The following is a 16182-nucleotide window of genomic DNA, read 5'->3' as shown; positions in this document are numbered from 1 at the left end:
GATCAAAGCTTCTGATTTTGGATTCATTACGTGTACTTTTTTCTAATGGCTGGTAGCTTTAAGATCTGGACCAGAACTCCTACTGCATTAAGTATTACACAGACACAAGGCAGAAAAAAGAATTTATTTGATTATCAGATATTAATGTAAGAATTTAAGGCTAGGAGGCTTAAGAGATACGGCCAAAACAAACAAACAAATAAACAAACAAAACAGCTACAAAGCAGTGAAATGAAGCCACAGCTTCTGACTCCTATACTTGTGTTCCATATCATGAGCTGTGATTTTTGCCACATGCTTCCTCTTAAATAACATTGCTACCTCAGTTCAGGAAAGCCATGCTCCTTGGGGACAGTCTCATCTTCTTCTCTTAGGAGGTATGCTTAAAACATACTGGTAGTAATGCTCTAAAAGCAATTGAAGAGTTCTTGACTCTCTCTCTGTGCCAAAGAAAATTAATCTTAGCACTTTTGGACTTCAGTGAACCATTCGATATAGTGACAAACAGGAAAATATTAATAATTTTAGAAAGGACACATTAGTACAATTATGAGACAGTTACCCTAAGAACTGGACTGAAGATTAAAAATAATGGCCTGGAAGGAGATCATCAATGGTCTTGGGTACAATCTTTGGAGTATCTTAAGAATGAAAACACTTAATGATCTTAACACAAAGTCTCAACAAAGTGATGAAATCTGCTGATGGGAAAGTCAGAAGCCATGCCAATGCAGGGAACTAGGGTGTCATAAAAAGTAACAGACAAACCTAAGGGTAAGAAATAGAAATGCAGAAGTGCAGTATGCAAGATCATATACTTTGGGAACAGCAGCAGCTTCTTCTATATACAGAAGTATCATCAGCTGGAATAGAAAGATCACTGGCTGTTAAGCCACACTATTAAAATAGCTGAACAAGACCACACCTGAATGATGTACAGCCTTGGTCTTCCTAGAATTTAAAACTGAACAGCTAAGAGAGCACTCAAGGTAACAGAGAAATGGAAAGCTTATCTTGCAAGAGGAACAGATTGCTTTACCTGAACAAATCTCAAAGCTGAGATGAGGTTATGGTTTACCAGCATGATGGTGGTCAACAGTGAAGAAAAGAGATGGAGGACAGGATCTACTCAGTTAAACAATAATACTGCTTGAGGAAGGACAGGTACATGCTGGTCACAAACAATCCCAAGAATACAGATTTCTGCCTGCTAGAGCAGTAAGAGCCTGCTGGATGGAAGTCTCCCAATAGGCTTTTGTGCCCTCAGCTACATCTGCTTGCAGTATAGAGAATTTAATCAGTTTCTTAAGAGGATATAATACAGGTTGACTGAAACAAGAAGCTGGGCATGAAACAGGAAGTCCCAGTCCAATGCTCCTGGGATTTAAAGAATATCAAGGAGCATTCAGAAACTGAAAGAGCGCTGGCTTACTTACATAACAAGCAACAAATTGGATGAGCTTTTCTGTATGTTCTGTGCTTATGTATCCTATTTTCTCATTCTTTTTTGTTTATGAGGAAATTATATCAAAAAAGCTCTTTGGAATAGTTCCACGCTTTCTATTTTGTTGTCCAAGTTCCTCACAAACAGCACAGAATTCAAGACATTAAAACTTATGCAAGCTCCAAAGGAAACTCAAGCAAAAAAGGTCAATTGTGCAATCCTGGTCTACAAAAATGAAAGGATAAAAAAGAACCTAGGATGTGGTAGTGTATTTTGTGGTTAAAGCCCATATGGTTCTCTGATAAAGCATTCTTTTTAGCTTGTTTAAAACACTCCACAGGCTAACCAAGATCCCATAAATACATGATGTAACATATTTTAAGAGTTTTACTTAGGAATTTTGCTCCCTCATTTCTCCTTGTAATTGCTCTGTTTATTACTTGTACAAAGACCTCACATCTGTTACTAGATTGCACAGAATTTCCTCTCACTGAAGTAGGTTTGGACCTTGTTCAGAGACTTGCTGCAGTGAGAGTCATCACAAACACTTTGCATACTTCTTGAAACAATAAACGTGCACATCCAACAGTGTGCTGAGCTGGACAGTGCTCATGCACACCCTGGGCTGCAAGCTGGCTGCATCAAAATAAGAAGTGACAAGGTGCCAACCTGAGTGCTAATTCCTTCCTCATTCTTTCCAGAGCGCTCAAGATGTTAATTCTGTAATTCACTTAAGTGGGTTTACTCCACGGATAACATTACATACAGGTCAGGTAAATCTCACCCAGTGATGGCTATCTCTTTCAGGTGAGCTTGGACCTGGAATGACCCTCCTCAGCAGGTCAGGGTTTGCCTAGTTCATTCTCAGGAATCTAAGCTGAAAAAAAAAGGCCAAAGGCGATGATCACAGCTTTATGATCACTTTTATTTGTTTATGCAATAGCAAACATCTCTCTGGGCACTATCTGCTGAACTCCCCAGAAGTTTGCTGCCAAAGAGCTGAGTATAGTCCCCAGCATTGTCTCATTTGATAGGACAAGGGGGAATGGTTTTAAATTGAGACAGGGGAGGTTTAGGTTGGATATTAGGAAGAAGTTTTTCACCCAGAGGGTGGTGAGGCACTGGAACAGGTTGCCCAAGGAGGCTGTGGATGCTCCATTCCTGGAGGCATTCAAGGCCAGGCTGGATGTGGCTCTGGGCAGCCTGGGCTGCTGGTTGGTGACCTGCACATAGCAGGGGGTTGGAACTGGATGAGCATTGTGCTCCTTTTCAACCCAGGCCATTCTATGATCCTATGAAGCTCTTTCAGTACAAGCAGAGACAACGGAGCACAACTGTTACATCCTTGTATCTGAGCACATCCAAAGATATATCACCTTCACATGGGCTACAATAGGATCAGGCTGCTTTGACAGCCTACACTGAGTAGTCATTACAAAATAGCTACATAAAATGTAAGCTGAATATACCATGGTCCAGTTCAGACAGCTTCTGTAACAAGTATGTCATGACTTTCTTTGCCTACTGAAATTAATGAGTAAAATACAATGGTGTAGTTAATTAATATAAGCTTTTTCTTACTATGTGATCCTCTGTACATAAAACAGAATAATCATAGAAAGGAGAACGCCAAGAATTCCAGTAAGTATAACGCTGGTATAGAAGAAAGCCATAGAGAGATTACCCACAGCACTGAACTTCATGGTAAGCAGCACCTGGAGATCTCAACATGACTGCAGACAGCCCACTGTGTAGGTTTCACACATGAACAAAAGGCAAGCTTTGGCTCAAAGAAGTTGTGATCTAAAAAGATTGGCATTAACAGTTACATTAAATAATGTTCTGGAAAGTAAATTATTTATTTTAGATACGAATAATGCAGATCACTGCTGTGAAATTCAGACATACCTAAACACTCCCACACAACTGAAGTTCATTAGATATCTTTGCAAAAATCAGAGTAATGCACACAGAAAGGAATATATTCAAACTACTCATGTGCACCAACTGGTTCTAAATTAGTTGTAATCATTCAGGAAAAACACATATCATTGTGGTCTACTCAAAGAAAACATACTTGCAATCAATATACAAGTCATCAGCAAAACCAGATGTCAGGCTGAGATTAGGGAACAACACAAATCTGATTGTTCTGTCTGTATAAACTTAGGATCACAAAATTTTACAATGGTTTGGGTTGAAAGAAGCCTTAAAGCCCACCCAGTCCAAACCCTGCTATGGGCCCATAGCAGCACAGACTGCCCAAAGCCCCATCCAGCCAGGCTCTGAGCACTGCCAGGAATAAACCGCCCACATCTTCTCTGGGCAGCCTGTGCCAGGGCCTCATCACTCTCAAAGTGATTTTATTCCTTATATCTAATCTATCCTTTTAGTTTAAAGCCATTATCTCTTGTCTAGTCAGTGCATGCCCTTGTAAGAAGTACTTCACCATCTTTCCTGTAGGCCTTTTTTAGGTACTGGAAGGCTGCTAGAAGGTCTCCCCAGAACCTTCTCCAAGCTAAACACCAGCTCTCAGCTGCCTCCACAGGAGAGGTATTCCAGCCCTTCGAGCATCCCTGTGGCCTCCTTGGGACCCACTCCAACAGATCCATGTCTTTCCTGTGTTGAGTGCCCCAGGCTGAATGCAGTACTCCATGTTGGAGTTGGATCTCACGAGGCAGAGTAGAGGGAGTCAATCACCACCCTGACCTGCTGGTCATACTGCTTTGGATGCAGCCCAGGATATGGTTAGCTTTTTGAAGCACAAACACATACCATCGACTCTTGCTGAGCTTCTCATTCCACACATCATCCAATTCCTGCTCAGGGCTGCTCTCAATCCCTTCTTCACTCACTCTGTATTTGTGCTTGGGATTGCCCTGACCCAGCTGCAGAACCTTGCACTTGCCTCTGTTTAACTGCACGAGGTTTATGCAGGCACATGCTTCAGCCTGTCAGGTCCTTCTGGATAGCAGATCCCTGCCTTCCAGTGCACCAACTGCACCACTCAGCACTCAATCTCACTATCTATGTCACCAAAGATGTTGAATAGTACTGGTCCCAGTAGTGACCTCTGAGGAAGACCACTCATCATTGGTCTTCACTTGGACATTGCAACGCTGACCACAACTCTCTGAGTGTGACCAGTCAAACCAGTTCCTTGTCCACCAAGTAGTCTACCCATCAAATACGCATCTCCTCAATTAAGAGACAAGGATGTTGTTCAGGACAGCGTCAAATGCTTTGCACAAGCCCAGGTAGATGTTGACAGTTGCTCTTCCTTTATAAACCAAACCCCATTACAGCAGACCACCAAATTTTTCAGGCATGATCTGCCCCTAATGAAGCCATGCTGGCTGTCACCAACCACCTCTCTGTTTATCGTGTCTTAGTGTAGTCTCCAGGAAGATCTGCTCAGCGATGTTGCTAGGCAAAGAGGTGAGACTGTCTGGTCTGTAGTTCCCTGGGTCTTTCTTTTTTTCCCCTTTTTAAAACAGGGGTTGTGTTTCCATTTTCCAATGGTAACATCACTCTGGAAAAATGGTAATCAGTGCTGCTCTAATCCCTTCTCACCTAACCCAGATCACTAAAAATTAAAATGCAGAATCACAGAAGTTCAGAGTTGCTGAGGTTGGAAGGCACCTCTGGAGGTCATCTGATCTAACCTTGCTACTTAAGCAGTGCTACTGAGAGCAGGTTGCCCAGCAAAAAAAAAAAAAAAAAGGTCCAGAGAAGAGTGATACACGTTACTAGAGGCAAATAAAAAGACTTCATTTGAGTTAAGAGAAAGAATGTTTAGCTCAGGGAGGAGGTAAGAAGTACATTGACAGTAGTGTATAAGATGAATGATCAGGGGAACATAAATACCATGTTTTTATGCTTTCACAGATACTTGGGCAAAAGGGATCTCCAACTTTTCAAACACATTTTAGCATATAAAATTAAACTAGGTATAATTAGCTCTCCCAAGGTACCCCCAGAGACCTTTGCAGGACTTAGAAGGAATTACATATTTATGTGAATAATAAGAATGCCCACAGCTGCAACAATAGGATACTCTGAAAATCAGGATAAGGGAGTTTTTGTCTACAGCTATAAGATTTGTAGCCACATGTGAATTAGCCACTGACCACAGAGGAAGGTAAGAGAGAATGACAAACACTGTCATCATCATCACCTGTGTTATTGCTGAGCCTCTAAGCTTCAGTTGAGACAGAATTCCACAGTGTTAGGTGCAGTACAGGGACCTCTTGTGCCAGAGAGAAAAGATAGAGCTGGAAAAGCTGCACAAGGACAAGATGGCTGCTCTTTAATGACTCTGACCTGGGCTGATATTAAGCAGCCCATCATTCAGTGTTCTTCAAACATTCTATCACATACTCATGCTTTCCCAGAAGGAATTCAGGTGGAATTGAGGTTGCCTGTACACCACCCCTCCTTACACAATGCCTTGACACAGTTCTACAAACTGGTCACATGCAATCAAAGCAAGTGCAAAACAAGCAGCTGGGTGCTGCACCTGTTAAGAATCCAGAGGTACAACTCTGAAGTTGCCCCAGAAAGAGCCAACTGATGCTTTCAAAAACATATTTGTTAAGAGAGCTCAGAGATCTTCTGGCTATCAGAGCCAGCAAAAATGACATTAGACCACGTGATACGTATCATTCATACTTTACTCAAAGCATTTGGGTACAAACAGATCTCTGATGCTAGTTGTATGAGAATTGCCATAATTCTATGAAAGACAATGGTATGCCTTAGGATGAAATCCTGCTTTTCACCTGCATGAGCAGCAGACGTAATACTGAAGCATGTACTGGTTCTGAAGAAATGCACAATGTCTGGACTGGAGAAGAATTCCCATTCTTAAAATATGGGCTTGCCACATGAGATAGTACTGTTACGGGTCAGACTGACAAGGCTCCCTTTGCAAATGTTGATTTCAGTTATTCTGACCTTGGCAAAAAATAAATTAAAAAAAATATCTGGAGTCTGTTGCAAGGAATTGCTCCTCCTACAGATTTCTCTTTTTAATAGTAAAAAGACAGAGAGAACAAAGATACAAAAAGCACCTGAGCTCCCTAAAGAAGAAAAGTAACTCATTAGTTGCTGAGTCCTTCCAGACAGCAGTGCCTGGTGAGCACTTTGGACAGATATGCTAGTACTACATTTTGCTGTGTGCTATCTGCCACACAACTGGGATTTGCTTACAGCTGATTAACATAGGAAGCTTGCATATTATGCATATCTAAGAGGGAACGTAGCTTGATCTAATGCAAAATAAGAAAGATACTGACTGCGTAGCAAGCAGAAAATGGCTGCTCTTGCATTTTATGAAGACATACAGCAATGACCCTGAGTTGAACCTCTTGAACTTTCAAACAAAATGATTTTGTCTAAGTTGTAAAGTGAAATTCACCAAATGCCTTTGCAGAAGTGCCTGTACTCATGGATCTCAAAGCACTTCACAGGTATGAACAGAAAACGAAGATCCTAAAAAAAAAATAAAATAAAAAAATCCTTCCTTAGATCTCAGAGGACTTAATGCAGTTAGACCTCCCACTGTGACTTGCTGACTAACAAACACCTCAGAACAGAATAGAAAGAAATGGAAAGTAATGTGAAGAAGTCATCCAGCACTTCTCTCTGCACTGAGATCAAATATATAAAAAAAAACCCTGACAGGTTTTAGCTAATTTGTTCCAGAGAAAAATTCCACAGTTTTTATAGGTAACTTCAGTGCTCAACCATCCATAAAGCTAGCAAGTTTTGCCTAAGACCTAACACAAATCCTCCTTGGCCAGCCAAAGGTTATGGGCTTTGATCTCCTTGCTCAGCCCTCCTCCTTTGGTTTGGCTCAGTGTTTTACAGTCGAGATCACTGAGTCACAGAAAAGTTCAATGATATCTGAGGGTCACACATTCAGCAACACATAACTCTCAGCACTCCCCATCTCTCAGCATTGGCTCAGAAAAGCCCAAGGAAGGCAAGCAGAATTTCCAAGCCCACTGATGGACGTTGTTACATTGATGAGAAACTGATGTTCTGTTTCTAACAATATACAAGCCTAATGGAAGAGACCAAAAGACATTACTTCCTGCTCTGTTGTCAGCTTGAAGAGGGAGAAACACAATGAATCCAAAACTTCCATCTCCTCCAAAGCCTCGCACAGGAAACTTAGATCCCCTATGGGGCTGGTATTAAGGTTCTGCTAGAAGACATAACTAAGAGTAATGGGATGAAATTAACTAAGAAAATTTCCTAACTGAATTTCAGGAGCTAATAGAGCTCTCATTTTCCCCAGGGAAGCTGTGGAAGCCCCGGCGCTCAGGAGAGCTGCAGTAATAGTGCTTTCACAATCGGAAGAATTTCTAATAACGCATGTCAGACCTGATATCACTCAGAGCCAGAACCATGCACAGGGCTCTGCTGGCTTGCTGGGACCGCTGCAGAAGTTGCTTCTTCAGGAGGATGGACAGCAAAAATCAAAGGACACTTCTTCAGCAATGCCAGTGCAACTGCCAGCGTGACCGTGCTTTCAGCCGGAGCAGGAGCTCATCTAAGTCAAACCAAAAGACAAAACTGACATGCCAACAAAACGAATCATGGAAAATTTTTAAGGTTTCTTTTGGTAAGCTTTCCCTTCCCTTTGCTCTCAGTTATGCATACCTGTCATTTGCCCTGAACCAGCTCTGGCATGCCCTCATTGCACAGCAAGCTGAATCAATTCACAAAAATGGAGGGGGAAACACAGGTTGGTTTTTTTTTTGAACCAAGCTGAATTGGCAGGTATTTCCATCCGACAAGAAACATATCTGGCACAATGCAGGATAGCAGGAGCAAGGAAACCGAGGAGGAAGAATTGAGAAGGGTGATGAGACAGGATAACACCTAAGGGATGAGATGGTGACAAACTGTTAATTCAGCTCAGCTATATCACGAAGATACCCTCAGTATCTTCAGAAATCTAAACTCATTTCTTTTATGAATAAAGCTGCCTCGGATCACAAAGCCAAGTGAAGCACCTGACTCCATTTTGCCATTTATGCAATGGGGATAATAGGTATCAGTATCATCGACTGCCTTTAATTTTAATACATCTTTACAAAAGGATGCTTCAAGAGCAAAGTAAAGTATTACAATTAAAAGAACACACGCAATCAAACCAAATAACCTTCAACCAGAAAGAAAAGCCCCTCCTTTCTAGATAAACTGAAATACTTCGACTAATGGATTATTCATGTTGTCTAGAGCACAATCTATAGTTATTTTAATTTTTGGATAAAGCATATACTTAAAAAAGCCAACAATACTCAGGCCCTCCCTCCCATCAGGCTTTAGTGGCACTTAACAAGAGTGCCTTAAAATTGGTGTATTGCCATCGATCCTGCTGCTGATCTCAGATCATTCTTCAGTAACAATTTGCCTGAAAGAAAAGATAAACTTCAGCTGCAACATACGATTAGAAAAGCACAAATAACTTAAAGAAAAAAGACAGACAAGATGACACAGCGTCATTAAAAGAAGAAAAAAACCCTACGGGGATTTTCAATTTCATAGTTCTAATGAGAGAGGTTGAAAAAGAGGTAAAGCAGAGGAAAAGAAAATCTTTAGGACAAGATGTAATGCAGAACAACACGAAGCTGAACCAGAAACAGACTTTCAAGTTTAACCTCAGGTTTGAACAGAAAGGACTGCTGAAGTCTTAGCTCTATTCCCAAAGGAGGGTAAAGCCACACGACAACATCACCACTCACAAAACTCAGCATATTTCACGAGTAGGAGGCTCAAGAAGAGAACAGGTCAAGGTTGATATCACTAGCACAGCAGTGAGAGGGAGCTTGCACTGCAGTTGTCTGAACCACACCTAGTCTGAAGTTAAATATAGAACTTTACTTTCTGGAACTACTGCTCCTCTTAACCTTCAGAACATAAATATTCGGAGCAATATTTGGAAAAAAAAAAAGAAAGAAAGGAGAGAGAGGGAGAACAAGACCTTCTGGATCTTTTGTCCGAAATCTAAGCCCAGTGAGTAATAAACTACCCTGGGAGAATTTCCAAAAGAGCAGTAAAGACTGGAGAATTGAATTACAGAGACCGCAAGCTCTATTCTGGAAATCCAGTGTAAACCAATTAGTTTCTTTAATACACATACCCCACAAAAAGACACTTATGCACATCAGATACTTCAATATATGTGCTGGCCTAGCTGTAATCTTAATTATGATATTGCTGCCAACGCGATATAATTAATTGCATTGGAATTATTGTAGATTTGCGTTTTGAAAAGTCCTCGTCTTTCTTATTCAGTGCATGGGACAAATCCTGACTTGTTCAGTGCATTTTTGATTGGGGAGCACTTGTCATTTTTACAATCAAATTCAGATTCTTTCCTTGAAGTGCTCTCAGCTTTGATACACTGACTTTTAGCAACCGCATTTCATCCCAACCGACTCTAAGTCAATAGCACATACCACAATTAACTCACACAGCTTTGATCCTCACCAAAGCCTGTTTTGCTGCTTCACAGCAACATTTCAAAAGTGTACAAGAAAAAGTAGCTTTGCATCACCTACACAAGAGTTCCCATTAACGTCTAATTCAGCCCTCTTATCATAAGGCATTTAAATAAATCACTGAAGTAGGTCTTGCTGCAGAAGAGACCTCTCTTGTACCTAGGGGGAAAGGTGCACATATTCCTCATGAGCTGCATCAGTATGATGGAACTGCCTTCCGGATCCCTACTTCTCATTGCTAACTAGCCAGAAAGCCCAGGTGAACAAACACTTTACTGAGATACCCAAAAAAGCAGCTCAAAACTAGGTGCCTAAATCCCTGCGTGCACCAACAGCACATTAAGATGCTGCAGGACATACAAATGCAGCACAATGAAACATGCATTTAATTAAGGAATATAGTCCATTAAAGTGAGTAAGATGCCTTTGCTCACAGTCAAAACTTAATCCTTTAGAGGAAAATGCAAATTACAGCTGAATGGCCCCAGCCCACGCTCAATGCCAAACACTGGTTTGTGGGCCAAATGATGATTCCTGACCCTATGGCATCAAGCAAACCTGATCTGCTTGGGCGAGACAGCTGGAGTCTGGTTACCCTCATACTGACTGGTGCTTTGAGTCACATTACTGAAGAGCCTGGAGGACTTTGGTGTCTTGGAAGTGAAGTTAGTCAGCCTCTTCATAGGGCTCCCAAGTGAGTGTTTTTCTCTCATCATTTCAAACTTGTTACATAAAACATCTTTAAGCTCAGCTAAGCCAATGAGCATCTAGCAGTTAAACAACCATATTCCAAACTTGCCTTTCTTTTATTGCCATACAGCTTTTACCACAGTAAGAGTTTACTGTATTCTTGCCTCTAGGTAAAACTCTTGGCCATGCTTTCCAGTACCCATACATAACGTTGTGAAATTCAGTGTTTGCAAATTATTTTTAAAGCCAGGATGAAGAGAACATGGCAGAAGTCTTCATTTAATTAACCAAAAAACAATAAAACCCCTGCAGAAGAGACCTTACAGAGCGCAAAACAAGACACAGTGAACAAAACCAAGAGTGGCTAAAAGAAGAAAGAGAGTAATACAAAATTAGATCAGGTGATTACATATCTGCATACAGTACCTGATGATTTCCAATGTCAGTGCTGACTTGCTTCCTTCAATATACAAAAAGAAATCTTTCTAACAGACGTATACCAAACCGTTACAGCTCATCTGACTTCAACAGTGTCACAGCAGAGACTGGATTTAGGAGAGATATGGAAGAGGAAAGAACTTTCCTAACCATCTACTTCTGCTCTGTGATTCCACGTAAGGGAGCCTAAAGCACTATCATAATGCAAACAGCAAATAATAGTCGGCAGGAAAACACCCATGGCCAAGATAGCTTTAATTCTACCTCAAAGCAACCAAATATTTTACACACAAGTTAACAAGAGGATGGCATGGCCTTAAAGGTACACAGAGCTGTAACATTTCTGTAATCCTTCACATGGCAATCAGGACAGCCATGCAAGCATTTTGAAGTACCAGACGTTGTTCCCACGCTGCAAACGGGACACACCAGGTAAATGCAAACCCCTCTGCTATCAGGACATTACATTAGATGGGTCGAGCAAAGCAGAACAGATTTACATTATTTCAGCCAAAGCTGTGCAGTAAGTGCCAGCACAGAATATGGAAACAAACAGTTACTGGCCTCAGCCCTGCAAAGCTGCTGTGATGGCCTGCAGCCTCACCCACATATGTTCGGCTCAGTATTCTGGTATTAGATAAGGCAGATGTAGACATCCTCCTGATTCTAATCAGTTCCAAAGACCCTCACGCAAATAAGAGGAAGGAGCAGCAGTAAAGGAATGGCAGAAGCACATCCTAAAACTCCAATGGCCAAGGATTCAATGGATTTGCAAACTGGATGAAATGTAGTGTGTAAAGAACATCATCTAGTGCTTTCATCGAAAAGGAGGTTCCTTATGCTCCTGGAGAGAAGAAAAGTCCTCCCAGTCATTTAGCCTTTATCAGAATTTAACATTCATCTTTAAACTATGTTTGAGTTCACCAGCCCTTCATTATTATACGACATTAGCCATAAAAGAGAGATCATTGTAAGGAAAGGGAAGGGAAAAGCACATAGGCAGCAAGGAGACCTGGCTCAGAGAGTGCTTTGTCTCTGCAGGAGTGAAGAGTAGGGAGCTCTAATGATCACCTACCACTCTGCATATGTATTTGAAATATCCACTTTGCTCTGTACTGTTCCCAGTTCATGTAAAAGGGTTGTAAGAGCCTTTTTGGATAGGAAATCTATTGCTTGTCAAGGCAAAGTTCTGCATCCTGTACAATTACAGTGCTGCTGAAATGCCAGTATCGAATGTAAAATAACTTGAAACATTATGAGACTAAACCAGGAAAGTGGGAAGGAGAAATGTAGAGTATAAAGAGTGTGCAGAACTCCACCAAGAGGGGCAGGACTACATTGGATGGAAAGGTTTCTGCAAAAGAAAAGGACAAACTGAATGAACACCAATGCTCTCACAATGAGCAATGGGAAAGACTCCTTAGCAGCTACAAAAATATAATAGTGTCCAGAGGAGTACAGCACTTTTTAAAAACAAAAACAAGAGAAGGGCTGAAATAGCTCCTCCTACTCTATTATGTGGAATTACAGTTAACACTTATTGGCATGTGCCAATAAAGTACACCCATGAAAACGAAGCTAGCAGGAAAAAAGAATATTTGCATTGGCTTTAAGCGCCCCTCTCCAGAGCCCCAAAATGACATACCTTTCCATAACAGCCAGGCATTCCTTTCTCCACGTGAACCGACTGCCTCGCCGTAGTCTGAAGGTCCCAGAGGTAGCTGTGACTGGGGGAGGTGTCTGTCTCCATTCTGGCTCTTCTATTGGGATGGGAGCTGGTCGCATGCTTAACGTAGCCCCTAGGGATAATAAACACTGCGTTTCCTAGTGGACTAAAAATCATGCCCATTTCCTCACTCCTGCTTGTGGAAAAAAAGACAAGACAGATGATGAAACCATTCAAACTAAATAGTAAAGCATCATCAAAAAAAGACACCTTAAGGACATACAAAGCCAACTAGAGTTCCCATTCTCAGCCTCAGAGAAGTACCAGGTACCCACAGAAATCTAAGGATGACATAACTGAGCTTGTTGCCTTTGCTGAAGCCACTTTGGAAATGCTGTCTTGTCTTCATCAAGTGTCATAAAGAAGGGAGGAGCTGTGCCACAACTGATCTTTATTTAGGCTGTGTTGCTACCACTTTGGCCACAAAATGGGAAATAATAATCAATTGAACAGCAGTCTCAGAAAGCACAGTGTAAGTTTATACCCCAAGATATTCTGACTTGGCTGAAGAGCCAAGGAAACACTTGAAATCGTTCCACAGATAGAAGCACACACAGTGACCTGTGCAAACATGGGCCCCTGAGTGCCAGGCTGACTGCAGAAGGCACTGAAAGCAGATTAATATCACATCTTTCCACTTCGGCCCCCCATCTATGGATATATTTCTCCTTTCAAGAAGCCTGAGCTGGAAAGCATCAAGAGAGAGATGGGACCTGGCACAGTGCCTTTAGGAAAAGCCCTTTGAAACTTACCCGAATCCTTGCACAACAGCCTCTCAGTTCATAAATCAAGATAAATCAAAACACAGAGACCAATCTTTCATATAGCCCTGGGTGAGGGGCATTTCTATGTGAAACAGGGGATGCTCTGAGAGACTTGTGCTCAGCAGCTACCCCTGGAGGAAAGGAAGAAAGAGCTGCTCTTACATGGAAAAATACAAATATAAATCATACGAAAAGCTAAATCATCACCCATATCCCATAAGCACCCTAAGCACAACTGGATTTCATGCATTCTAAAAGCCTGGTGTTTTTTTTTCCCCCCAAGAGAAGCAAGTGGCACTGCTCACATGAGGAGTGTGCTACTGTGTGCATGTAAAAGCAGGGCTGGGACAGGAGAGGCCTCTGGGTCTTGCTCAGATTGGTTAGGATTTAATCACAAAACCATACTGTTTTAGTAAAACACCACCACTCATTTATTTTACAACACAGTTAAAGGGGTAAAGGGAACTTAGAGTTTAACCAATAAGCAAATTCCTACAGTAAAAACCAAGGAATTAGCTACTTATGCATTTGGCTGTGCTTCTTTGCAGAAATGCCCTATGAGTATTTTCCTTACTGGCATAGGGAGCAGAGCCCAGAAACACTTACAAACTTTTCCCAGGAGAAGTCTACAGGAAGTGAATCCCACCACCTCTGCCTTGTGTGTACAAGGACAGTGATTCCTGCCAATTCCCAATTACTTCGTTTTATTGACATATGAAATGTTTCCTATGTTGCCAATTCTTTTGGAGGCCATTGCAAGGAGAGTTCCTTATCTACTCTCTAATCTTTGCACGATCTGATGTCTGGGTCAGTATCAGGTTGCTAGGCTTTAAATACTTCTCCACAATTAAAATATAAATATTATTCATTTATTTAAAAGAGTCTGGGGAGAATGGGACAAGGAATTAGCTTTCCCTGCACTGCCTTAGCAATGTATTGTCCCCACCTAAGGATTTCATTTGTGTGTTCTCAAGAAAAAAGGAGAATATGGAAATATCAGTGATGCCTAACATGAAGAGATGCAGAGTAATTACATCAGATTTTGCAGACAAAGGCTGAAAAAACATCAGCATTTAAAGCATAAGTTTACTTCTGCTGCTGCCACGTTCACTTACTAGATTTTTATTTACATTTTTTTTGTTTAGTAGCCTTCCTATCAAATTTACCTATCAATTTACCCATTTCTCTTTTCTACAGGGTAACATCAATATCAGCTGCTGATATGGGAGAAGCATGCTGTGCATTACAAGCAAGTATACAACCCCTGTTTTTGCACATGAAGAGAGACAGAAGCATCTGAATGCATGCAGAGGCACAAGATGTGCTGGGATCTATTTGTGAGAGTGAAAGTGGTGGATTCAAGCACTGTTGCTGCATTTGGTAAGACAACTTGAGCTTTGTTTCATCTCCTGCAATTAAGTGAGCACTTTGGGATCCTATTTATTCCGCTCTTCCAAAGCTTCACTGCAATCTTCTCTCAGACCAGCTTCACTTCTTTACAACTTATTTTCCATTCCAGCTCCCATTTCAGATTCTTTTTACAAGCTCCTCAAACACCTTCTAAGAAGTGAAGCTTCTCTCTTCTGCAGAACAAGCAGAGCAAACGTAAGAAATTCCTGTCTTGGTACATGCATCAAAAAGCAAGAACCTGTAAGTGGTGTAGAGGTGAATCATCTGGGAAGAACTCCTCTCAGGGAGAAAAAGGAAAAGTGCCATCTCGCTACTTGCCAACACTGAGCACTTCTTGCAACAACACAGAGCTACCTCTATACTGAAAGCTTCACATGGCAAAGGCCTTCCTCTCGGCACGTCCCAAACACTACTCTGAAGAAAGAGAGCTGCTCTTAAAAGCATCACATGCAATTGCTGATCCACATCCCATCTCTCACAGAGGCTCTGCAGTACAAGAGTGATGCACAGAATGGCTGGAGCCAGCCTCAGGGCATCTCTCAGCTCCAAGAAATCATTTACCAGCAAGTCTCTGCAACAAATACCTACTGTATATTACACTGATAAGAAGAGATGTCATGTTTCATTTTTAGCCAGACTGACCTGAGAGCACATAATAAACACCTTCTAGTTACTCCTGAGCCAAACTAGAATTGAATCAGCAGCCTGCACACCAAAACGTTCCTTACAGGACTCATTGCTTGGCTGCGAAGGATCAGAGCAGGACTGTTGAAGCTCTGTAAAACAGTAAATCACCAACAGTACCTTTCACAGAATCACAGAATTGTAGGGGTTGGAAGGGACCTCTAGAGATCATCGAGACCAACCCCCTGCCAAAGCAGGTTCCCTACACCAGGTCGCACAGGTAGGCGTCCAGGCGAGACTTGAATATCTCCAGAGAAGGAGACTCCACAACTCCCCTGGGCAGCCTGTTCCAGTGCTCCGTCACCTCACCGTGAAGAAGTTCTTACCCACATTCGTGCGAAACTTCCTGTGCTGCAGCTTATGTCCGTTTCCCCTCGTCCTGTCTCCACGTACCACTGAAAAGAGACTGGCCTCACCGCTATGGCCGCCACACCTCAGATATTTATAAACCTGGATCAGGTCCCCTCTCAGTCTTCTTTTCTCAAGGCTAAACAGACCCAGTTTACTTAG

At 41.8% G+C, this 16182-nt stretch overlaps 1 protein-coding gene across 16 annotated transcripts in view; it reads right to left on the bottom strand.

The window, feature by feature from the left end:
- HMBOX1 (homeobox containing 1) overlaps positions 1 to 16182 on the bottom strand; it is a 113518-nt gene that overhangs the window by 21134 nt on the left and 76202 nt on the right. For all 16 annotated transcript variants that reach the window (XM_031552649.1, XM_010708091.3, XM_010708095.3 and 13 more), the window contains one exon: positions 12734 to 12887. In XM_031552649.1, coding sequence (XP_031408509.1) covers positions 12734 to 12887 — 154 coding nt within the window. The remainder of the gene's footprint in view (positions 1 to 12733; positions 12888 to 16182) is intronic.

Source organism: Meleagris gallopavo, chromosome 2 (genome assembly GCF_000146605.3).
Source record: "Meleagris gallopavo isolate NT-WF06-2002-E0010 breed Aviagen turkey brand Nicholas breeding stock chromosome 2, Turkey_5.1, whole genome shotgun sequence".
Classification (NCBI taxonomy): domain Eukaryota; kingdom Metazoa; phylum Chordata; class Aves; order Galliformes; family Phasianidae; genus Meleagris; species Meleagris gallopavo.
Note: the sequence above shows the minus strand (reverse complement) of the source record. Positions and strands in the feature narration are given on the sequence as shown.